Raw genomic sequence first — 22,500 nt, 5'->3', positions numbered from 1 at the left:
CCCAGTGTCCTAACCACTAGACTACAGCGATGACAATTGGGCGTGTCTAATATTCCCATCCTGTTTAGAGAGAGAGCTGCAGGAAGCACCCGATGAGCAATCTTGCTTACTAACGGTGAGTATAGGGTCTTTCACTGCTTGGAGGAGAAGACTGGCTCAGGCCATTGATCTATTGCTGGAACAACTGGCTTTATCCGATCATGTAATTGACCATAAAAATGTCACGTCTTGCAAGATAAGATATCAGTCGGAGTTTGACCTGCGCCTGCAGGGTGGATCGCAAAACAGGGTTGGAGAGTAGGGGGTGGTCCTCTTAGCCGAGCATATCTGTTTCGTCCAATGCTGAGGGATCGCGGATAGGATCTTGTTCAACTCTCGGGACGTTCTGTCTAAAGTGTGACCATCGTTCCCTATCTTGCCAGCCAAGATCTCGTGAACAGCTCTGACTACCTAGGAACTACCTCGTAACAAATATCGCTTATCTTAATAACCCCTGCTGCAATCCAGTCCTTGAAAAATAGTAACTCATCATGAAGAGTGATATGCCTGTAAAGAAAGAGTGGTTCATTTAGGATGTCCGTGGCCATGGTTGGTACGTTTGTGCGAAGACGGCACGGCTCATGTTTAACCCAAGCGGACAATAGTTCCTTGTGAAAAGCTGGAATGTTAAGGTCAATGCGTTGGAGAGGCTACTCAAGTACTAGGGATAGTTTGCCAAGATCCACATTTGAGATACGTAAAAAGTAGGCCGTGAAGGTCTTCCAGTGGGCGTCCTCACCCGACAATAATCTTCTAAAGTGTTCAACCTAAAGGCTTGGCCCTTAGTTTCAAGGCGTGGAATGTTAAAACCCCCTTCCATCAGAGGGAGAGCCAGTATGTCCCGATTGTCAACAGGGTGCCTGTTCGGGCCCCAAAAGAAGTTGTACACTGATTGCTCTATTTGCGTGATAACCCAAGATGGAACAGACAGTGAAGTAACACTGTACCACAAAGTCGATGTTAACAAACTGTTAATATCAAGGCCCTGCCTTAATAACTAAGATCTCTTTGACGCCAGGCTGCTATGATGTTATTGATTTTTGAGATCTTGGCATTCCAGTTTAAAAGAGAGCAGTCCACATTGCCGAAAAATTGACCGAGAATTTTATCCGGGATGTATTCATTATACCAGGCAAAATCATACAGCTGATCAGTTCGATTAGAAAAATCATTGCTCCACAATCCCTTACATTTACTTTTATTGATCTTAGCCCCGGAGGCGAGTTCATACCGGTCGAAAACGCGAAAGGTTTCAGCAATTGACTGCTCATCCGTGAGTAAGAGGGTCGTGTCATCAGCGAACTGGGATAACTTAACTTCGTTTTCGGACCCAGGAGGTTTAACACCATGGATTCCTGGATATAAGCGAATATTGATAGCCATGGATTCAACAGTTAGAACATATAGAGTCATAGATAATGGACAGCCTTACCTTAATCCTCTTTCCAAATAGACAAAAGCAGTTAGCGAGCCGTTAACCTTGAGGGAACTTGACACAGAAGTATATAGAACTTGGATCCACTGGATAAAGGAAGGGACAAAGCCAAAGCGCTTAAGGCACTTGAACAGGAAATCGTGCGATACTCTGTCGAAGGCCGTCATCTGGTCGACACTTACAACAACAAATGGCACAGAGTATGTGTTGGCATACGCAATTACATCGTGTAATAATCGAGCATTGACATTGATTGTTCTCCCCTTATTGGAGGCAGTTTGCTCTGAGTGAATGATGAGTGGCAACACCTCATGTAGCCTATTCGCAAGCGCTTTAGATAGAATCTTATAATCGGTCGTAAGAAGAGTGATGTGATGGGCCTCCAATTTTTCAACTGAGAGCGGTCACCCTTCTTGAATAATAAAGATTATTCCTCGCCGTTGTGACACCGAAAGGCGGCCAACCCGGAACGCATGGTTATAGACCTGAACTAATTTATCACCTAACAGGTGCCAGAAATGCTTATAAAAATTGGTAGTAATACCATCAAGACCAGGCGACTTGTCCTTTTCCATTGCATCAACAGCCCTTTTTTAACTCACCAGTTGTAATCTCTCCTTCACAAGAGTCTCGCGTATTCTCTACACGTTCGGGGTATGCTCCATCTAGGAATTCTCTTTGTACCTTTTCGTCACAAGGCTGCGCCGCGTAAAGATATTTATAAAAAGAAAAGGCCTCCCCCATCAAGTCCCTAGTTTCATGGTATCCATGTTATCCTTCGTTAAAACACGTATGTTTTGTGCTGAACGACGGCGTTTCTCAAGAGAAAAAAAGAAACGAGTACTCTTTTCACCTTCCTCGACAAACTGCGCTTTTGTTCGGATTTTCATACCCTCCAACTCCTTAAGTTCGAGCTGCCTCAAGGCCTCCTTTGCTAAGAGATATTGCTCTATATCACTAGTGGTACCATTCTTTGCCCGCTCTTGAAGCTTATCCATGCAGTCTACTCTGTGAAACAAACCGTTCATAACGCTGAAATTTTCCAATGATCGTCGACCGTCTAATAGCAATCCGCTTAAAGCTTAACTTTGCTTTCTCCCAGCACTCAAAAGGGTCAGCAAAATTTTCGAACTCTTCAACCCAATTTGACCAGAAACGCTCGATTTCCTCTTGCAAAACGCCATCCTCAAGAAGCTCGTTATTCAAGTGCCAGTATTCCGGGCCACGTTCAATTATTTCAAAATCAATGGTCAGAGTCAAACAATCGTGATCCGAGTGGGGATAGGGTTGAATATCCGTTGCGGTTACACATTGATTAACGGGTTTACAGATGAAAAAGTAATCAATACGTGTGCGGATGAAAAGAGATAGATCTCTTGGATCTCTACCTGTCCACGTGAAATTGCGTTCATCCTTATGTCGTTCCCTCCAAACGTCTACCAAACTAAAACGCGTATTAAGGGCATTTAGAAGCATGGACGCGGATTGACGCGCATTAGGGACCCCACTGAGCTTATCCAAGCGCGAGTTAAAAATACAGTTAAAATCGCCTCCAAAGATGTTATCGTTTGAATCCGACAGGAACCTATTCAACTCCGAGAAAAAAAGCACGTCGCTGAGAATCTTTTGATGGAGCATAAACATTAATCAAGTTAAGCGTGCGATCGTCAATTTCCAAAAACATATTCAAAATACGACCATCGTTATCCCTCCGAATTTGCTTCTCATTGTAATCCAAGCGCGAAGCAATCAGTATGGCCATACCTTGGGAAGAGTTCGATCCATGGGCACCTCCCACTCGCGGTTTATTTGCATTTCCAAATCAACCGTCCAGTGTGTTTCCTAAAGAAAAATAATGTCAAATCTGTTCCTCTTAAAAAAAAAGCCAGTTTTCGTTTGTCCGAACAGCGAAGGCCATTGCAATTAATACTAGCCAGAATGGTCATTAATAGAATCAGGGAGAAAAAGAATAAATACGAATTTGCCATGAACGAGTGTCGTCGGAAAATAAACATTATGGAAAACTATCGGTAGGGGCCTTTTTAGCGGCAGATGTAGAAGCATTCTTATCCCTTTGCTTACCAGCAGCGAAATTTGGGACAGGGTGGATTCTTGCCCGTCGATGTTGAATTTTTCCGTCCGAATCAGGGTCCGAAATCTGTCTTTTACATCCCTGAACCGCATGCTCCGTGACCATAGCCTCTGATGTATCAACCATGTCTTTAACCGTTTCATTGTTCTCCCGTTGCACAATCTTTCCTTCATCATCATTAGATTCTTTTACGTTAACTGCATCATTATCGCTAGACGTTCAAGGCTGTAGCTAGAAATTTATTACTGGGGGGCAATAAAGCGAGGTCTGAAGAAATGCTTTTTCAGAAAAATTTGAAATGAATGCAGAGGTATTAAATGCTAATCAAAAGTAAACGTTAATCCCACCAAGGTAAGTCTAGGATTTCTCCAATTGGATTTCCTACTAAACGTTTTCCTACTTCAAAGTTAATTACGGCTTAGAATCGACGATATAAATACTTACTCAGGGAACTTAGTTAAAACGAAGCCAGGTTCGTTCACTTCGTCAGTTTTGTTTCATTTCGTAAATCACCTCAGGTTCCAGTATGTAATCTGTCCCACGATGAATTAGGAGCATCCCTTCAGATGCTTCCATAGCGACAACAACACTTTATCATTATACTCGAGAAATGTCTGGGGAGACTACCTTGTATACCAATCCCTACTCATTCCAGGGTATTTATACCAAATACGTGAGTAACTATAGAAGTGGAACTGACGCATTGTATTAGAATATTGCTGCCCCCTTCTCCCCTGTTTCATAACGACAAGCGATCGGTTGTGAAAAGTTTCAAACTAACAAGGTAATTTCAGCAAATTTCAGGCTTTCTGCTCAATACTTCAGAAAAAGAATTTTTTTTTTCAAAATATTTTGGGGTGTGGTGGGGGGGGGGGGGGAGGGGAGGCTAACTACCCCCCCTTGCCCCTCCGCTAGCTACAGCCTTGACGTTTTCGCCGGTGACAAAGGTACGACCTCCACTCCTTGATCCTCCTGCTTTCTCGGTTCTTCAGCTTGAATGACCCTTTTGTCACACACATACGTCAAAAATGACCCTTCTCTTTACAATTCCCGCATTCAATTTGCGGACATCTTTTCCTAGTGTGGCCTAACTCTTTGCATTCTCCGCACACTGGTTGCTGGTTTTTGTGGATTATCCGACACCACTCTCCTCCAATCCGAAGAGAATAGGGGATCGATTTCTCGGTTAAGAGCATCCTCACGAGCCTGTTGTCATTTTCCAAGCCAGCTAATTCATGATCTGCTCTGTACTTTAGCCGGATAACATCTTCTTTAATCTCCCCATATTGGGATAGCACCTTTCTGACTTCCTTGTCCTCGATATACGATCGTAGATCCATTATGCTGACATTAATAAACTGAGCATGAGGCGGGTGACAAGCAACATGAAGTTCACTGACATCGAAGCCTTCTTCTACCAGAGCTTCTGCATCACTCACACTCGAAAATTCTACCAAATACTCTCCTCCTCCAAGATCTTGAAATACCACAATCTCCGAACTAATTTCACTTTCCAAACCAGTCTTCAGGTCTCTCAAATTCATCGCATGAGGCACTTTGAAAGTAACGCTTCGACCTTTCCGGTCGGTCATCATGGCCTCCCTAAAGGTAAAATTGATTCTTTCACTTGTCGACTTCTCTACGATCACTTAGCTTAAAGGGTAACTCTCACCAAATTTCTTGTTTTTCAATGTACTTTTCGTATGCCTTCCTTGATAAGAAAAGGTTTTCAAAAAAAATTATAGTCTATAAGTTAAAAGCTGATTTTTTTATGATTTTTTTTCTTTGCAACATGGCAGCCATTTAAAAAAAACGCGTCGTTTTAAGATCACGTGGGATGATACGTCACAGGTGTGGAACATGTTTGCATGTGAAATTTAGTCCGCGAAAAAGTGAGTTCAAAGAGTCCAGGGTGCAGCGCAAATGCTACTTTTCATATTAAACCTCTTATGTTGGAAAATAGGACGTAAAAGGGTTGTAATAGCAATATGATTTTCACAGGTTTTATGCTTGGTGCCGCGCCGTTTAATCGACGTTAACATCAATTTGTTGACGGGTTTTGTTTTATACAAAAGAAATCCTTATCTAAAATTTCAGTTTTCAATTTGAAATTAAAACCATTGCAATTAAGCTTACCGTGAGTACAAGTCGTTCCAAGATTCTTCTCTTTTCTTTAAGATGATATAATGTTAAAATGATGCAAGATATGCAAAATTATGATACGTTTGAAACCCGAAGAATGTTTACGTCCTGTTGACTCGACCTTCCTGAGCCGGATCGGAAATTCAGGTTATCTACTACACATGCATTACCCAACCGTAACTCTAACCACCCTCCCAAACAATATTTAAAAGGAATTCGAAGAAATGGAGAAAGATAATAGTAATAAGAAATTTAAATCTGGCCGTGTGGAATGGCGAGGAAAAGTAAAAAAGAACCTGGGAAGCGCTGTGTTGTGATGTTCTGCGATAAGACGAATACAGAGGGGGTCTCCATGCATAAATTCTCCACTGAAGAAAAAAATTCGTCGACAATAGGTTTTGTTTGTTCGCCAAAAAAGAAACTCTGACTCATGGAAACCAGGTTAGGGTGACATTTTCAGCGATCATTTCACTCCCGAAGATTATCACGATTGCGGAATGATTGTCGCTAGCTATGCTTCAAAGATGCTGTTGAAGAAAAATAAAATGCCATTCCGCCAAGGCAAGTTGTTCCAACCCAACAGCAGAAATACTAAATCGTATTTCGTTTCTGTCTAAAAAATTCAAATAGTCTCCAAGCTCGTGATAAGAGATACTAACTGATCTTAGTTCCGAATAGATAAATAATTTGTCCACTACCCCTCGAAAAACTATTTGCAAAGAAAGAAACGAAATTGACACGTAAGAGGATCCTTTATTTACAACTTTAAATGAACAGCAACGCGGCTACATGTACATGTCCGGCGGTCTGACAAGGTGTTTAAAGTACTCTTCGTCCGGTAGTCTAAACATTTTTCCAATTTCGAGGAAATCTCTCGATCTTCTCAAGAACGTAGGACCACGTAGGGGCTTGCAGACGCTGTTCAGCCAGTTTATTTTTTCAGTCAGACACGGAAAAATGTATACAGTGTTTTGGGTCTCAACTTCCGGTGGCATCTGCATACACACTCACAAGAATCTTCAGCTAAGAATGGGCTCCGAGAAAGAAGAAGCATGTTGAGGCGGTTTGTATGGAGTGTCGATCATGGAGTACATGTAGTTAAAAAAACATTCTATCCGTTGCTGGACATGCAAAGACGGCATATAAAATTATAACGAACACTGCAAGAGCTATCTGTCGAACAAAAGCATATTTAATGAACTTCCAGGTGTACAAAAATTCTCAAAGGAGATACACAAAATAACCAGCAAGAGAGTGCACTTGACAAAAGAAACTGCACGAGCAGGCCTCCACACTCACCATTCTTCGCTGTCGAGCTCACCGGGTCGCCGACGACGTTCTGGGTTTTCCACTCTTTCTGGCGTTTCTCTAGATCGAGCTGGAGGCTCGAAACACCACGGATGAACTTCCGAAAAGGGTTGTTTTAGATCGCCGATGGCAGCGCCTCCTGTAGCTCCTTTGAAATCGGAAGAATCGCTAGCAGAGTCCGAGCGCCCGGTACTAGAGCTGAAATCATTTGGCTGTGGTTCCACACCTGTGACGTATCGGATCACGTGAAGCAAATCGAAGCGTTTCTGACAAGATTCTGAACAAGCGGTGATCTACAAGATTTAAGGCTAAAATTCACGGGTAAAAAACCTTCTGAGCACCATTTTTTTTACGTAAAAAACATTACCGACACGTTTTGTAATATTCTCCCAAAAAAGTGTCTTTTAGGCGAGAGTTACCCTTTAAAAACGGACAATGTCCTTTAAAACTAGGATAAATGAAAAACTGCGCTCGATGGACAAAACCAACCACAGATTAAACAGATTGACGAGCAGCTAAAAGACTAACCCCTTGACTACTCGTAGCTCCTCTATTAGAATATCAAAAATGCCGGGACCAGGATTTGAACCTGGGTTACTGCGGCCACAACGCAGTGTCCTAACCACTAGACGATCGCGGCTTTTTGGAGTCGAGATAGAGAAAATCGGTGTAGGTTACTTGCTAATGATATTTAACTGAAAAAAATTATACGATTAAATTGCCGGGACCAGGATTTGAACCTGGGTTACTGCGGCCACAACACAGTGTCCTAACCACTAGACGATCGCGGCTTTGTTGTGTTAAGATAGAGAAAATCGGGGTAGTTAACTTGCTAATGATATTTAATGGAAAAATCCAATGATTAAATTGCCGAGACTAGGATTTGAATCTGGGTTACTGCGGCCACAACGCAGTGTCCTAACCACTAGACGATCGCGGCTTTGTTGAGTTGGGACAGAGAAAATCGGGGTAGTTAACTTGCTAATGTTGTTTAAGGGAAAACATCATATGATTAAATTGCCGAGACCAGGAATTGAATCTGGGTTACTGTGGCCACAACGCAGTGTCCTAACCACTAGACGATCGCGGCTTTTTGGAGTCGAGATAGAGAAAATCGGTGTAGGTTACTTGCTAATGATATTTAACTGAAAAAAATTATACGATTAAATTGCCGGGACCAGGATTTGACCTGGGTTACTGCGGCCACATTGCAGTGTCCTAACCACTACACGATCGCGGCTTTGTTGTATTGAGATAAAGAAAATCGGGGTAGTTAACTTGCTAATGATATTTAATGGAAAAAATCCAATGATTAAATTGCCGAGACTAGGATTTGAACCCGGGTTACTGCAGCCACAACGCAGTGTCCTAACCAGTAGACGATCGAGGCTTCGTTGAGTTGAGACAGAGAAAATCGGGGTAGTTAACTTGCTAATGTTGTTTAAGAGAAAACATCATATGATTAAATTGCCGAGACCAGGAATTGAATCTGGGTTACTGTGGCCACAGCGCACTGTCCTAACCACTAGACGATCGCGGCTTTTTGGAGTCGAGATAGAGAAAATCGGTGTAGGTTACTTGCTAATGATATTTAACTGAAAAAAATTATACGATTAAATTGCCGGGACCAGGATTTGACCTGGGTTACTGCGGCCACATTGCAGTGTCCTAACCACTACACGATCGCGGCTTTCTTGTCTTGAGATAGAGAAAATCGGGGTAGTTAACTTGCTAATGATATTTAAGGGAAAAAAATCAAATGATTAAATTGCCGGGACCAGGATTTGAACCTGGGTTACTGCGGCCACAACACAGTGTCCTAACCACTAGACGATCGCGGCTTTGTTGTGTTGAAATAGAGAAAATCAAGGTAGTTAACTTGCTAATGATATTTAAAGGAAAAAATCCAATGATTAAATTGCCGAGACTAGGATTTGAACCTGGGTTACTGCGGCCACAACGCAGTGTCCTAACCACTAGACGATACAAAATCGAGGTAGTTAACTTAAATTGCCGGGACCAGGATTTGAACCTGGGTTACTGCGGCCACAACGCAGTGTCCCAACCACTAGACGATCGCGGCTTTGCCGTGTTGAGGTAGAGAAAATCGGGGTAGATAACTTGCTAATAATATTTAAGGAAAAAAAATCAAATGATTAAATTGCCGGGACCAGGATTTGAACCTGGTTTACTGCGGCCACAACGCAGTGTCCTAACCACTAGACGATCGCAGCTTTGTTATGTTGAGGTAGGGAAAATCGGGGTAGATAACTTGCTAATGATATTTAAGGGAAAAAAAACATATGATTAAATTGCCAAGACCAGGATTTGAACCTGGGTTACTGCGGCCACAACGCAGTGTCCTAACCAGTAGACGATCGCGGCTTTGTTGTGTTGAGATAGAGAAAATCGGGGTAGTTAACTTGCTAATGAAATTTAAGGGAAAAAAATCATATGATTAAATTGCCGGGACCAGGATTTGAACCTGGTTTACTGCGGCCACAACGCAGTGTCCTAACCACTAGACGATCGCGGCTTTGTTGTGTTGAGATAGAGAAAATCGGGGTAGTTAACTTGCTTATGATATTTAATTGAAAAAAATCATATGATTAAATTGCCGGGACCAGGATTTGAACCTGGGTTACTGCGGCCACAACACAGTGTCCTAACCACTAGACGATCGCGGCTTTGTTGTGTTGAGATAGAGAAAAACGGAATAGTTAACTTGCTAATGATATTTAAGGGAAAAAAATCATATGAATAAATTGCCGGGACCAGGATTTGAACCTGGGTTACTGCGGCCACAACGCAGTGTCCTAACCACTAGACGATCGCGGCTTTGTTGTGGTGAGATTTAGAAAATCGGGGTAGTTAATTTGCTAATGATATTTAAGGGATAATAAGCATATGATTAAATTGCCGGGACCAGGATTTTAACCTGGGTTACTTCGGCCACAACGCAGTGTCCTAACCACTAGACGATCGTGGCTTTGTTGTGTTGAGGTAGAGAAAATCGGGGTAGATAACTTGCTAATGATATTTAAGGAAAAAAAATCAAATGCTTAAATTGCCGGGACCAGGATTTGATCCTGGATTTCTGCGGCCACAACGCAGTGTCCTAACCACTAGACGAACGCGGCTTTGTTGTGTTGAGGTAGAGAAAATCGGGGTAGATAACTTGCTAATGATATTTAAGGAAATAAAATCATATGATTAAATTGCCGGGACCAGGATTTGAACCTGGGTTACTGCGGCCACAACGCAGTGTCCTAACCACTAGACGATCGCGGCTTTGTTGTGTTGAGATAGAGAAAGTCGGGGTAGTTAACTTGCTAATGATATTTAAGGGAAAAAAATCATATGATTAAATTGCCGGGACCAGGATTTGAACCTGGGTTACTGCGGCCACAACGCAGTGTCCTAACCACTAGACGATCGCGGCTTTGTTGTGTTGAGGTAGAGAAAATCGGGGTAGATAACTTGCTAATGATATTTAAGGAAAAAAAATCAAATGATTAAATTGCCGGGACCAGGATTTAAACCTGGGTTACTGCGGCCACAACGCAGTGTCCTAACCACTAAACGAACGCGGCTTTGTTGTGTTGAGATTGAGAAAATCGGGGTAGTTATTTTGCTAATGATATTTAATTGAAAAAAATCATATAATTAATCTGCCGGGACCAGCCACAACGCAGTATCCTAACCACTAGACGATCGCGGCTTTGTTGTGTTGAGGTTGAGAAAATCGGGGTAGTTAACTTGCTTATGATATTTAAGGGAAAAAAATCATATAAATAAATTGCCGGGACCAGGATTTGAACCTGGGTTACTGCGGCCACAACGCAGTGTCCTAACCACTAGACGATCGCGGCTTTGTTGTGTTGAGATAGAGAAAAACGGAATAGTTAACTTGCTAATGATATTTAAGGGAAAAAAATCATATGAATAAATTGCCGGGACCAGGATTTGAACCTGGGTTACTGCGGCCACAACGCAGTGTCCTAACCACTAGACGATCGCGGCTTTGTTGTGGTGAGATTTAGAAAATCGGGGTAGTTAATTTGCTAATGATATTTAAGGGATAATAAGCATATGATTAAATTGCCGGGACCAGGATTTTAACCTGGGTTACTTCGGCCACAACGCAGTGTCCTAACCACTAGACGATCGTGGCTTTGTTGTGTTGAGGTAGAGAAAATCGGGGTAGATAACTTGCTAATGATATTTAAGGAAAAAAAATCAAATGCTTAAATTGCCGGGACCAGGATTTGAACCTGGATTACTGCGGCCACAACGCAGTGTCCTAACCACTAGACGAACGCGGCTTTGTTGTGTTGAGGTAGAGAAAATCGGGGTAGATAACTTGCTAATGATATTTAAGGAAAAAAAATCATATGATTAAATTGCCGGGACCAAGATTTGAACCTGGGTTACTGCGGCCACAACGCAGTGTCCTAACCACTAGACGATCGCAGCTTTGTTGTGTTGAGGTTGAGAAAATCGGGGTAGTTATTTTGCTAATGATATTTAATTGAAAAAAATCATGTGATTAAATTGCCGGGACCAGGATTTGAACCTGGGTTACTGCGGCCACAACGCAGTGTCCTAACCACTAGACGATCGCGGCTTTGTTGTGTTGAGATAGAGAAAGTCGGGGTAGTTAACTTGCTAATGATATTTAAGGGAAAAAAATCATATGATTAAATTGCCGGGACCAGGATTTGAACCTGGGTTACTGCGGCCACAACGCAGTGTCCTAACCACTAGACGATCGCGGCTTTGTTGTGTTGAGGTAGAGAAAATCGGGGTAGATAACTTGCTAATGATATTTAAGGAAAAAAAATCAAATGATTAAATTGCCGGGACCAGGATTTAAACCTAGGTTACTGCGGCCACAACGCAGTGTCCTAACCACTAAACGAACGCGGCTTTGTTGTGTTGAGATTGAGAAAATCGGGGTAGTTATTTTGCTAATGATATTTAATTGAAAAAAATCATATAATTAATCTGCCGGGACCAGCCACAACGCAGTGTCCTAACCACTAGACGATCGCGGCTTTGTTGTGTTGAGGTTGAGAAAATCGGGGTAGTTAACTTGCTTATGATATTTAATTGAAAAAAATCATATGATGAAATTGCCGGGACCAGGATTTTAACATGGGTTACTGCGGCCACATTGCAGTGTCCTAACCACTACACGATCGCGGCTTTGTTGTGTTGAGATAGAGAAAAACGGAATAGTTAACTTGCTAATGATATTTAAGGGAAAAAAATCATATAAATAAATTGCCGGGACCAGGATTTGAACCTGGGTTACTGCGGCCACAACGCAGTGTCCTAACCACTAGACGATCGCGGCTTTGTTGTGGTGAGATTTAGAAAATCGGGGTAGTTAATTTGCTAATGATATTTAAGGGAAAAAAATCATATGATTAAATTGCCGGGACCAGGATTTTAACCTGGGTTACTTCGGCCACAACGCAGAGTCCTAACCACTAGACGATCGCGGCTTTGTTGTGTTGAGGTAGAGAAAATCGGGGTAGATAACTTGCTAATGATATTTAAGGAAAAAAAATCAAATGATTAAATTGCCGGGACCAGGATTTGAACCTGGATTACTGCGGCCACAACGCAGTGTCCTAGCCACTAGACGAACGCGGCCTTGTTGTGTTGAGGTAGGGAAAATCGGGGTAGATAATTTGCTAATGATATTTAAGGGAAAAAAATCATATGATTAAATTGCCGGGACCAGGATTTGAACCTGGGTTACTGCGGCCACAACGCAGTGTCCTAACCACTAGACGATCGCGGCTTTGTTGTGGTGAGATTTAGAAAATCGGGGTAGTTAATTTGCTAATGATATTTAAGGGATAATAAGCATATGATTAAATTGCCGGGACCAGGATTTTAACCTGGGTTACTTCGGCCACAACGCAGTGTCCTAACCACTAGACGATCGTGGCTTTGTTGTGTTGAGGTAGAGAAAATCGGGGTAGATAACTTGCTAATGATATTTAAGGAAAAAAAATCAAATGCTTAAATTGCCGGGACCAGGATTTGAACCTGGATTACTGCGGCCACAACGCAGTGTCCTAACCACTAGACGAACGCGGCTTTGTTGTGTTGAGGTAGAGAAAATCGGGGTAGATAACTTGCTAATGATATTTAAGGAAAAAAATTCATATGATTAAATTGCCGGGACCAAGATTTGAACCTGGGTTACTGCGGCCACAACGCAGTGTCCTAACCACTAGACGATCGCAGCTTTGTTGTGTTGAGGTTGAGAAAATCGGGGTAGTTATTTTGCTAATGATATTTAATTGAAAAAAATCATGTGATTAAATTGCCGGGACCAGGATTTGAACCTGGGTTACTGCGGCCACAACGCAGTGTCCTAACCACTAGACGATCGCGGCTTTGTTGTGTTGAGATAGAGAAAGTCGGGGTAGTTAACTTGCTAATGATATTTAAGGGAAAAAAATCATATGATTAAATTGCCGGGACCAGGATTTGAACCTGGGTTACTGCGGCCACAACGCAGTGTCCTAACCACTAGACGATCGCGGCTTTGTTGTGTTGAGGTAGAGAAAATCGGGGTAGATAACTTGCTAATGATATTTAAGGAAAAAAAATCAAATGATTAAATTGCCGGGACCAGGATTTAAACCTGGGTTACTGCGGCCACAACGCAGTGTCCTAACCACTAAACGAACGCGGCTTTGTTGTGTTGAGATTGAGAAAATCGGGGTAGTTATTTTGCTAATGATATTTAATTGAAAAAAATCATATAATTAATCTGCCGGGACCAGCCACAACGCAGTGTCCTAACCACTAGACGATCGCGGCTTTGTTGTGTTGAGGTTGAGAAAATCGGGGTAGTTAACTTGCTTATGATATTTAATTGAAAAAAATCATATGATGAAATTGCCGGGACCAGGATTTTAACATGGGTTACTGCGGCCACATTGCAGTGTCCTAACCACTACACGATCGCGGCTTTGTTGTGTTGAGATAGAGAAAAACGGAATAGTTAACTTGCTAATGATATTTAAGGGAAAAAAATCATATAAATAAATTGCCGGGACCAGGATTTGAACCTGGGTTACTGCGGCCACAACGCAGTGTCCTAACCACTAGACGATCGCGGCTTTGTTGTGGTGAGATTTAGAAAATCGGGGTAGTTAATTTGCTAATGATATTTAAGGGAAAAAAATCATATGATTAAATTGCCGGGACCAGGATTTTAACCTGGGTTACTTCGGCCACAACGCAGAGTCCTAACCACTAGACGATCGCGGCTTTGTTGTGTTGAGGTAGAGAAAATCGGGGTAGATAACTTGCTAATGATATTTAAGGAAAAAAAATCAAATGATTAAATTGCCGGGACCAGGATTTGAACCTGGATTACTGCGGCCACAACGCAGTGTCCTAGCCACTAGACGAACGCGGCCTTGTTGTGTTGAGGTAGGGAAAATCGGGGTAGATAATTTGCTAATGATATTTAAGGGAAAAAAATCATATGATTAAATTGCCGGGACCAGGATTTGAACCTGGGTTGCTGCGGCTACAACGCAGTGTCCTAACCACTAGACGATCGCAGCTTTGTTGTGTTGAGGTTGAGAAAATCGGGGTAGTTATTTTGCTAATGATATTTAATTGAAAAAAATCATATGATTAAATTGCCGGGACCAGGATTTGAACCTGGGTTACTGCAGCCACAACGCAGTGTCCTAACCACTAGACGATCGCGGCTTTGTTGTGTTGAGATAGAGAAAATAGGGGTAGTTAACTTGCTAATGATATTTAAGGGAAAAAAATCATATGATTAAATTGCCGGGACCAGGATTTGAACGTGGGTTACTGCGGCCACAACGCAGTGTCCTAACCACTAGACGATCGCGGCTTTGTTGTGTTGAGGTAGAGAAAATCGGGGTAGATAACTTGCTAATGATATTTAAGGAAAAAAAATCAAATGATTAAATTGCCGGGACCAGGATTTAAACCTGGGTTACTGCGGCCACAACGCAGTGTCCTAACCACTAGACGATCGCGGCTTTGTTGTTTTGAGATAGAGAAAATCGGGGTAGTTAACTTGCTAATGATATTTAAGGGAAAAAAATCATATGATTAAATTGCCGGGACGAGGATTTGAACCTGGGTTACTGCGGCCACAACGCAATGTCCTAACCACTAGACGATCGCGGCTTTTTTGAGTGGAGATAGAGAAAATCGGGTTAGGTTACTTGCTAATGATATTTAACTGAAAAAAATTATACGATTAATTTGCCGGGACCAGGATTTGAAACTGGGTTACTGCGGCCACAACGCAGTGTCCTAACCTTTAGACGATCGCGGCTTTGCTGTGTTGAGATAGAGAAAATAGGGGTAGTTAAGTTGCTAATGATAGGGAAAAAAACTATATGATTAAATTGATTAAAGGACATTGCTGTTGGACCGAGTTCGCCCACCGCTTCCGAACAAGCTCGATCCCATGGCGTGCTTCTTCCACGGTAAGAGTTACCATGAGTACCTATTTGATTCCTAGGCTTTTTTCTTTGTTATTTTCGGATTGGCCCTGCCAGCATTACTCATGAGTAAATCCAGTTTTAGTGCATTCAATACTATTCAACTCAGTGTCCTCTTTTTTTGTGAAACACATACCACAGGCAACCCAGTTTACGCTCGCAGTGCGTCTAGTTGGATTCCATTCCCGGGACCAAGATTTTGAACCGGCGTTACAGCGGCTGCAACGCAGTGTCCTAACCAATAGGCGGCTTGACTGTGTCGGGTTAAAGAAAATCAGGGGAATTAACTTGCTCATGATATTCAAGGAAGAATAAAAAAAATTTATACGTGCAGCACCCAACCCGCAAATGTTTCTGGCTCTTTCTGGATTCTGTTTCTGGATTCTGGCTCTGCGCAATTGAAAATTATTACGCCACTCGTAAAACTCGTGGACTTAAACCGTGGTGTTTCAATGGAAACGCCTACTACAAACACTATCCAGCTATTATTTGATGTCTCCAAACGTCTGTTACCCTTTTTTAATTTTCTTCGAGGTATAATTTTTATGTACCGGCAAAAATTTCACCGAAATGTGAACGCGTTTGCGGCTAACGGCAAGGGCCGTGCTTCTGCTCGTTATACATTGTTTTTGTTCTTATTTAGTAACTTGTTTCTCTAGTTTGCCAACCCGTGCGAAAGCACTGTACTTAATGCAGGAAATGAGATGAAGTTACTCAAATTTGTGCTTAACGTTTGCCCTAAACGTGCTTTTAAATCTCTTTTTCGGCTCAGTTACCTAGCCCATTGCAGAGTTGAGTATTTTTTAATGTGATATTCAGACATGCTTTATCCTTTTCCCTTTACTGCTCAGTCTTACTGTTTACAATTTTGAGAATAAGAGGTCCCTTAGTACCGCATGAGTCTCTTATTCTTTTAATAATTATGAATTGCGTTAGTGAGGACGAAATTTTGGTTTTGGAATAAGTGAGGGAGTATATGATGTTTCCGTCCTAATAAACATCCTAATTCGAGCGTGGGCCCCTGGTCACAATCAGTTTAGAATTGTGTCCAAAATTAGTTTTTGATGATTGTGTCCGATTAAATGTGGCAAATTCATAACAGCGTGGTAAGAAACAAAATTCAGTCTTTCTGGAAAACTATAATGAAGCAGAAACCTGTGTGAGCCATGATTGAAAGTGATTCTAAAGCCCTGGCCAAACTATCGAACAAAGTTGGATTCAATGTTATAACTTTGTTCGATCCAACATTGTTCGACCGTTTGGCCACCCATGTTGGATGATGCTTCTCCAAAAATTTTTGCTCGCTCAAATGTTGGATAGAGTTTGCTTTTGATCAAACATTTCGCCCAACAATTCTGATCAACGAAAAAATGTTAGAGTGTTTTGCCGCTCTTCCAACAAAGTTGTATCCTGAAGCGGGTCACGTTCGCCCTGCTAGCCAATCACGAATCTCCATTTTATTTTCAAGCCTAGGCCTCTGGCGTCATTTGCAAAACAAAGATGACGGACAGTCGGCGCCTCATGGTTGTTGCAATTGACGAAGAGCCAGCTGCAGACAGCCAGAAAGGGAAAAAAAGAAAGAAAAAGAAGAGAGTTTGGTAAGATTGGGAAGTTGAATTTGAAGCTCAGATTAGTGAGTATGAAGCGAGGCCATGTCTGCGGGACACGTTTAGCCCCCTTTATCATGATTGCGGCAAGCGAACGAAAGCTCTCCAGGAAATAGCAGAGGCAATGGATATTCCGAAAGAAAAAGTTACCTCAAAGTGGAACGTTTTAAGAGCTCAATTTAGCAGTGCATTCCGAGTTGAAATTAAAGTCCGGGGCATGCCACTAGCGAGCGGTATAAAAGCAAATGGAAGTTTTTTAATATGATGAAATTCCTAACAGAGGCGGTTCAAGCAAGGAAAAGGACTGATAGCCTTGTTAAAGGAGAAGCAAGTAGTGGGGCGGCTGAAGTCTGAACGCTCTTTTCTTTTCGATTTGAGCCTGAAAAAGGTCTTAAAAGATGTGTAATATACTGACTAAAGGCCCTGGCAAAAGCCTTCAACATTTGTTTCAACATCCGTTCGATTTTGTTGAACAGCGATGTTGTTACCGCGAATCATTGTTACATGAAATTGAAGACGGTTTTCGCCCTCTTTGCAATCTCGACCCCAGAGCTCTTCTCTTTTGCGCGTGACTGTGGGAGAGAAGAGCTTTGGGGAACCCTTAAACAAAGTGTCTTCTCATTGGTTTTCCTGAGCAGCAATGAAAAGCGTCTCTCATTGGTGCATTCATGCCTGCACGAGGAGTGAGCAGACGCCGTAAGGTCCAAATAGCCAATTTTTGGCTATAAGGACCCTACGGCGCATCTTCTCCTGCATAGAGTTTCCCAGAGCCTCGGGTCAAGCGCAAACATAACGTTCGGTAATCTGCTGACGAGAATGCCCTCTTTCAACAGTGTTTAGTGTGCGCGTGAGCACTAATGACGCTCTCAATGACGTATCCATGTCCGTATCCATAGTAACAACAGCGGCTGTAGCCTGGGACTGAATACAAGGCCTCTCGTGAGCTTTGTTGAATCAAATGTTGATGATGTGTTGAAAACCGTTTGCCTACCCCAGCAGTCAAGATCTTTCAACATCATCCATCGAACAGATGTTGAAGCAAGTGTGGAAGCCGTTTGCCCGGGGCCGTAACGCGCTACTATGACGAATTTCGCATCTTTCCTATCTAAGCCATTGTAGGACATAAGCGTGTAGTCTATACGAAAAGAAGAATGCTGTTTACTATTTTCAAATACCTCTTTTTGTTCCAGAGATATTCAAGTTTCTAAAGTATGCAAATTAGCCAAGTGATGACGACATGAACTCAACCGAATTTTTTATCATATATGATGAAAAAAAAAAAAAAATCAGCCAATTTGTTCCAGAAATGCTAAAGTCTTTGCAGTAAGATTCTAGTACATGTGCTCCACAATATAAACATACCAGTTTCGCTACCATGGCAACATACTGGGTTCCAGACCTCCCTGAATTTTGGTGGTCTATTTTAGTATTTGCCAATGATGCCCATCAGGCCATACTTCACTTTTAATGTTATGAATGTGTACATATACCACTTCGACCTAATTTACGCGCCTTTGTAATTAATGTATAATTATTTCATTTATCATTTTTTAAAGTTAATCACTTGATTATATTCATATAGATATTTGAGCGCTATAAATGTTTAAATTATTACAATAATAATAATAATAATAAAGTAATAATAATAATAATAATTATTATTATTATCATTATTATTATTATTATTATTATTATTATCATTATTATTATTATTACTATTATTACTATATTTCCGATTTCCAGGGCTAATTAACACAAAAATTAATGGCCGCTGTTTAGAACTTTGAACACCAGGTGTTGCCATAATGTGTAGTTTTTTCCCTTAGCACACACTCTTCTTGCGCCGACAATAAGTTATTGACGTGTGCTTCCGCGATGGCTCCTCTCAATTTTAGTAAGTTCATTATCTAAATTAAAACATAAAGGGTCGATTATTAAAACATAGTTTAGACAATGTTAAACAAAACCACGTTCTGAGCCATTTTCAAGATTGCCAACAATCATATCTTAATATTTTCTGCTGCTGATGGTAACAAGAAGGTTTGCATTTCAGACTAGACAGCAATTTATCTACTTAAAATATACCGCTTATAGAAAGATTTGGAGGTCCTCTGATTGTCTTAAGCCGCGGCCTAAGTTAGACTTTGTTTAAATAACTGGCCCTAAGAATCGAGGAAAGACAGAACATTTTCGACAGCCTGTTACCGGAAAAATACCGGGCAGCTGTCTTCTATTGCACTTCACGCTGTCCTTTTTAAATTCTCAGCCGACCGTCGCTGGTCCCACAGTGCATATTCTCCTTTTCTTCGTGAAAATCCGTTTCAAATTTTCTCGATAATTGGAGCTTTGAAATGCGTATAATAACGGATTCAAACATGAACCAAGAAGCAAAATAAAGCTCGCCAGGCTATGAACAACATACATTGTTTCATAATTTTGGTTCACTGTTTCAGGGGTTGTCAATGCCAAATACAATTGAAAAAACAAGGATGGACTATAACAGGTGCAGAAGCTGACACTAACCACTAACGAAGTTCGCGCTAATTTTTTCTTTGCCGCTAACTGTGTATGGTCACTACAAGCTATGTTTCCCGAACAAACCGTTCTTGTAATAAAAATTCCTCTTAAAATCTGCACATAGCAGAACATCAATAGACAAGCACAGCAAAGAAACACTATATTGATCGCCACGATGTAAATCTTCATTGACGCTCCTTTTTCAATCGACCAGGGATTGAGACATCGTTTTGTTTTTTCGTTGAAGTCGCTCCAAATAACAAATGGTAGACAGAAAGTTACTGCCAAGGCCCATGTTAGGCCTATAGCGAAACCAATGTTGTTTTTCGTGAGTCTATAGCGAATTATAAAGGGAGTGGCGATGGCATGATATCTGTCAGTAGCTAAGAAAATTAAGGATGTAAACCCTGCACATTTTGCCAGTTTGGGAAGGAAATTCCCAGTGAACGCTTTACAAATGACTTGTCCGGCCATCCCACCGATGTGATTGTCCGTAATATCTAAAGCCATGCGGATCGGACAGAAGATTAAAGATACCAAATCCGACGCTGCCAGGTTCGCAAGGAGGTAGTTGGTTGTTGTGTGCATAGTCTTATTCTTGAGTACAATGAATAAAATGAGTGCATTTTGAATAATCCCCGCAACCACGATCATCTCTTGCAGAGTCCATAATGTGACATTAAAAGCTGACTTCGAGTTATGGTAGGAAGAAAACATTGCCATTCTGACAAATCTTAGGCGAATGTTCAGTGCTTTGAACCAGTTAACAAAGTTATGCAGTGCGAATCTTTTAATGCAGCTGTTTATATTTAGATAAGGTATAAAAAAGAGGTTATTTTAAATGTTTTCTCCAAGTGTTATTCAGATTCTCTGCATTTAAATTTAGAATGAAAGCGTTAAATCCTTAGCTTTTGTGTGAACTTGCCCTGATAGGCTTCAAAAGTTGGCACGGACCGGAGGCGTGTGACAAAACTCATCCTTGTCATTATCATTTTTTTCAAATTCTAGGTGACGATTGACGTAATTCCGATTCCTGTCTTTTGTCAAAATAGAAATAATAAAAATATAAGAAATAATGGTAAGTGAAGTGAGTGGAGTGCAATTTGGTTTGAAATCATCACTTTGGTCTGAAATCACAAGTATGATTTCAGACCAAAATTGCACTCCACTCACTTCAATTACCACTTTCTTACATCCCTTTAGAAATCACACAATAATTATTAAATGGCTAAAATACGAGATTTTAGTTAGCAACAATATTTTATTGATCCGGATGGGAACAAAAATTGCAAAATTCGCCACACAGTGGTTTTCCTTGTCTTTCATTTTCCTGCAATTTGATTGGTTACTTTAAACAAGCCTCGAAATCTGATTGGTTGTTTTGTTTTAGTGTTCCTTTCTCATTGGCTGGGGAAATGGTGCGATTAAGAGCAAAAAATTACTGCGATTTGGGAATAAATCGCACTGCTGAGAGCCAATCAGATTACAAAGATCACCAGTGATTTCATAATGGATGTCATAAAAAACATAAATTCTCTGTTTTAATATAGTGGAAGTGCACTTAGATATCAGAAGCTTATCAGACTAATTATCAGGCTAGTTTACAGGCACTCCACTTTTAATAATCTGATCGAAAGAATTCAAAATTAACAGAAACATGACATGATTAAGAACCCCAACTGGCAGGAGACAACCAGTTGGCTTTGTACAAAGCATGGTGGAGTTGAATTTGGGGAAACCGGAAACAAATCCAAAACGGGATTTAAACCCGGGGTATCTGCATGCAAACCCATCCCCATGCATAACCACTGGAACACGCCGTCTTCCTAAGAAAAAACCCAGAAAGCGTCTCCATCTGAATTCCACTCACCAAGTTAGTGATAAAGACTAGCCTGCGAACGCAGACGTATTTCCCTTGGCCGTGTGCGTCCGTAGGCTAGGTAAAGCGAGGGAGGTTCAAAAATTTCAGACAGTAATAAAGTATCACGCTGCCATATTTAGGATGCCAGTTTCTCACAGAGGTATGATTAAAATCACGAAGGTTAAAATGCCCGAGGGGAGATTTTCAATGTATTTTGACTGGCCTCAGATAATCTTGTGCAGCCAGCGTTAACCGTTTTGCTGTATATTTTGGATGGCTAATCAATGGATAAGAACATCGACTTTCCTTTTATCATTGATGGCAACCGTATACGTATTGGAGGTGCTCTCTTTCAAGGAAGATCAAGAATTTGTGTCAAACTGCAACCTTTGGCTGAAATGACAAGTTGAAATGGTGAGTGTTTATTGAAAACAGCCGAATTAAGTAGCTAAGATCAGTTTCTGTTGTCTCAATTAGGGCCCGGAGCAATTGCAGAAGAGTGAGCCGTTTGTAGTTTCGATTTGAGTAGAACATGTCTCTGCAGAACGAACGTGACCTGTAAACGACCAAGCTCATTCAGTCGCAGTCTGTCACCGATCTCAAGAAAGCGAGGCGAAAAAAAAAAATTAAAAGCTCAAGCAATTTCAGAATACACCCTCATGCACTCTTTTGAAGCAGTAATCGGTTGGACCCACATTCCAATAGTCGAGGACGATTGAACGATATGAGAGTATGGAACCAGCTAGTGTTCCCTCCGGTCTCACTCTACCACAGACGAAATATTAATATTGGCGCCCGGAGTCCCACCGTGCTATTGTTGAATTCGTCTCGTTCGCTTTAAGAACGAAGAATAAAACTTTATTTTATTCTTTATTTTTTTGTACCGGTTTGATCTATGTAAACTTACTGCAGGACTGCGGGAGCAGCTTTTTACAAGTAGAGGGTATTCTTGAATTTAACCGAAAAACATCATT

The 22,500-nt window shown here is 41.4% G+C and overlaps 1 protein-coding gene and 16 non-coding genes across 17 annotated transcripts; all 17 read right to left on the bottom strand.

Annotated features, from left to right (window-relative positions):
* Positions 1-7,584: 7,584 nt before the first annotated feature.
* Trnah-gug (transfer RNA histidin (anticodon GUG)) lies at positions 7,585-7,656 on the bottom strand. Its single transcript has one exon. It is a non-coding gene; the product is annotated as a tRNA-His (tRNA).
* Positions 7,657-7,735: 79 nt separating this feature from the next.
* Trnah-gug (transfer RNA histidin (anticodon GUG)) lies at positions 7,736-7,807 on the bottom strand. Its single transcript has one exon. It is a non-coding gene; the product is annotated as a tRNA-His (tRNA).
* A 978-nt stretch (positions 7,808-8,785) lies between these two features.
* On the bottom strand, positions 8,786-8,857 carry Trnah-gug (transfer RNA histidin (anticodon GUG)). Its single transcript has one exon. It is a non-coding gene; the product is annotated as a tRNA-His (tRNA).
* Positions 8,858-9,631: 774 nt separating this feature from the next.
* On the bottom strand, positions 9,632-9,703 carry Trnah-gug (transfer RNA histidin (anticodon GUG)). Its single transcript has one exon. It is a non-coding gene; the product is annotated as a tRNA-His (tRNA).
* A 79-nt stretch (positions 9,704-9,782) lies between these two features.
* Positions 9,783-9,854, bottom strand: Trnah-gug (transfer RNA histidin (anticodon GUG)). Its single transcript has one exon. It is a non-coding gene; the product is annotated as a tRNA-His (tRNA).
* Positions 9,855-10,235: 381 nt separating this feature from the next.
* Trnah-gug (transfer RNA histidin (anticodon GUG)) lies at positions 10,236-10,307 on the bottom strand. Its single transcript has one exon. It is a non-coding gene; the product is annotated as a tRNA-His (tRNA).
* A 79-nt stretch (positions 10,308-10,386) lies between these two features.
* On the bottom strand, positions 10,387-10,458 carry Trnah-gug (transfer RNA histidin (anticodon GUG)). Its single transcript has one exon. It is a non-coding gene; the product is annotated as a tRNA-His (tRNA).
* Positions 10,459-10,816: 358 nt separating this feature from the next.
* On the bottom strand, positions 10,817-10,888 carry Trnah-gug (transfer RNA histidin (anticodon GUG)). Its single transcript has one exon. It is a non-coding gene; the product is annotated as a tRNA-His (tRNA).
* Positions 10,889-10,967: 79 nt separating this feature from the next.
* Trnah-gug (transfer RNA histidin (anticodon GUG)) lies at positions 10,968-11,039 on the bottom strand. Its single transcript has one exon. It is a non-coding gene; the product is annotated as a tRNA-His (tRNA).
* A 532-nt stretch (positions 11,040-11,571) lies between these two features.
* Trnah-gug (transfer RNA histidin (anticodon GUG)) lies at positions 11,572-11,643 on the bottom strand. The gene has a single exon. It is a non-coding gene; the product is annotated as a tRNA-His (tRNA).
* Positions 11,644-11,722: 79 nt separating this feature from the next.
* Trnah-gug (transfer RNA histidin (anticodon GUG)) lies at positions 11,723-11,794 on the bottom strand. Its single transcript has one exon. It is a non-coding gene; the product is annotated as a tRNA-His (tRNA).
* Positions 11,795-12,303: 509 nt separating this feature from the next.
* Positions 12,304-12,375, bottom strand: Trnah-gug (transfer RNA histidin (anticodon GUG)). The gene has a single exon. It is a non-coding gene; the product is annotated as a tRNA-His (tRNA).
* A 381-nt stretch (positions 12,376-12,756) lies between these two features.
* Trnah-gug (transfer RNA histidin (anticodon GUG)) lies at positions 12,757-12,828 on the bottom strand. Its single transcript has one exon. It is a non-coding gene; the product is annotated as a tRNA-His (tRNA).
* A 532-nt stretch (positions 12,829-13,360) lies between these two features.
* Positions 13,361-13,432, bottom strand: Trnah-gug (transfer RNA histidin (anticodon GUG)). Its single transcript has one exon. It is a non-coding gene; the product is annotated as a tRNA-His (tRNA).
* Positions 13,433-13,511: 79 nt separating this feature from the next.
* On the bottom strand, positions 13,512-13,583 carry Trnah-gug (transfer RNA histidin (anticodon GUG)). The gene has a single exon. It is a non-coding gene; the product is annotated as a tRNA-His (tRNA).
* Positions 13,584-14,092: 509 nt separating this feature from the next.
* Positions 14,093-14,164, bottom strand: Trnah-gug (transfer RNA histidin (anticodon GUG)). The gene has a single exon. It is a non-coding gene; the product is annotated as a tRNA-His (tRNA).
* Positions 14,165-19,260: 5,096 nt separating this feature from the next.
* LOC138005749 (galanin receptor 2a-like) lies at positions 19,261-20,394 on the bottom strand. Its single transcript, XM_068851932.1, has one exon. The coding sequence runs from the start codon at positions 20,386-20,388 to the stop codon at positions 19,411-19,413; it is 978 nt and encodes a 325-aa protein (XP_068708033.1). The 5' UTR covers positions 20,389-20,394; the 3' UTR covers positions 19,261-19,410.
* Between the last annotated feature and the right edge of the window lie 2,106 nt (positions 20,395-22,500).

Source organism: Montipora foliosa, chromosome 6, assembly GCF_036669935.1.
Source record: "Montipora foliosa isolate CH-2021 chromosome 6, ASM3666993v2, whole genome shotgun sequence".
Classification (NCBI taxonomy): domain Eukaryota; kingdom Metazoa; phylum Cnidaria; class Anthozoa; order Scleractinia; family Acroporidae; genus Montipora; species Montipora foliosa.
This window is presented reverse-complemented; position numbering and strand designations above follow the sequence as displayed.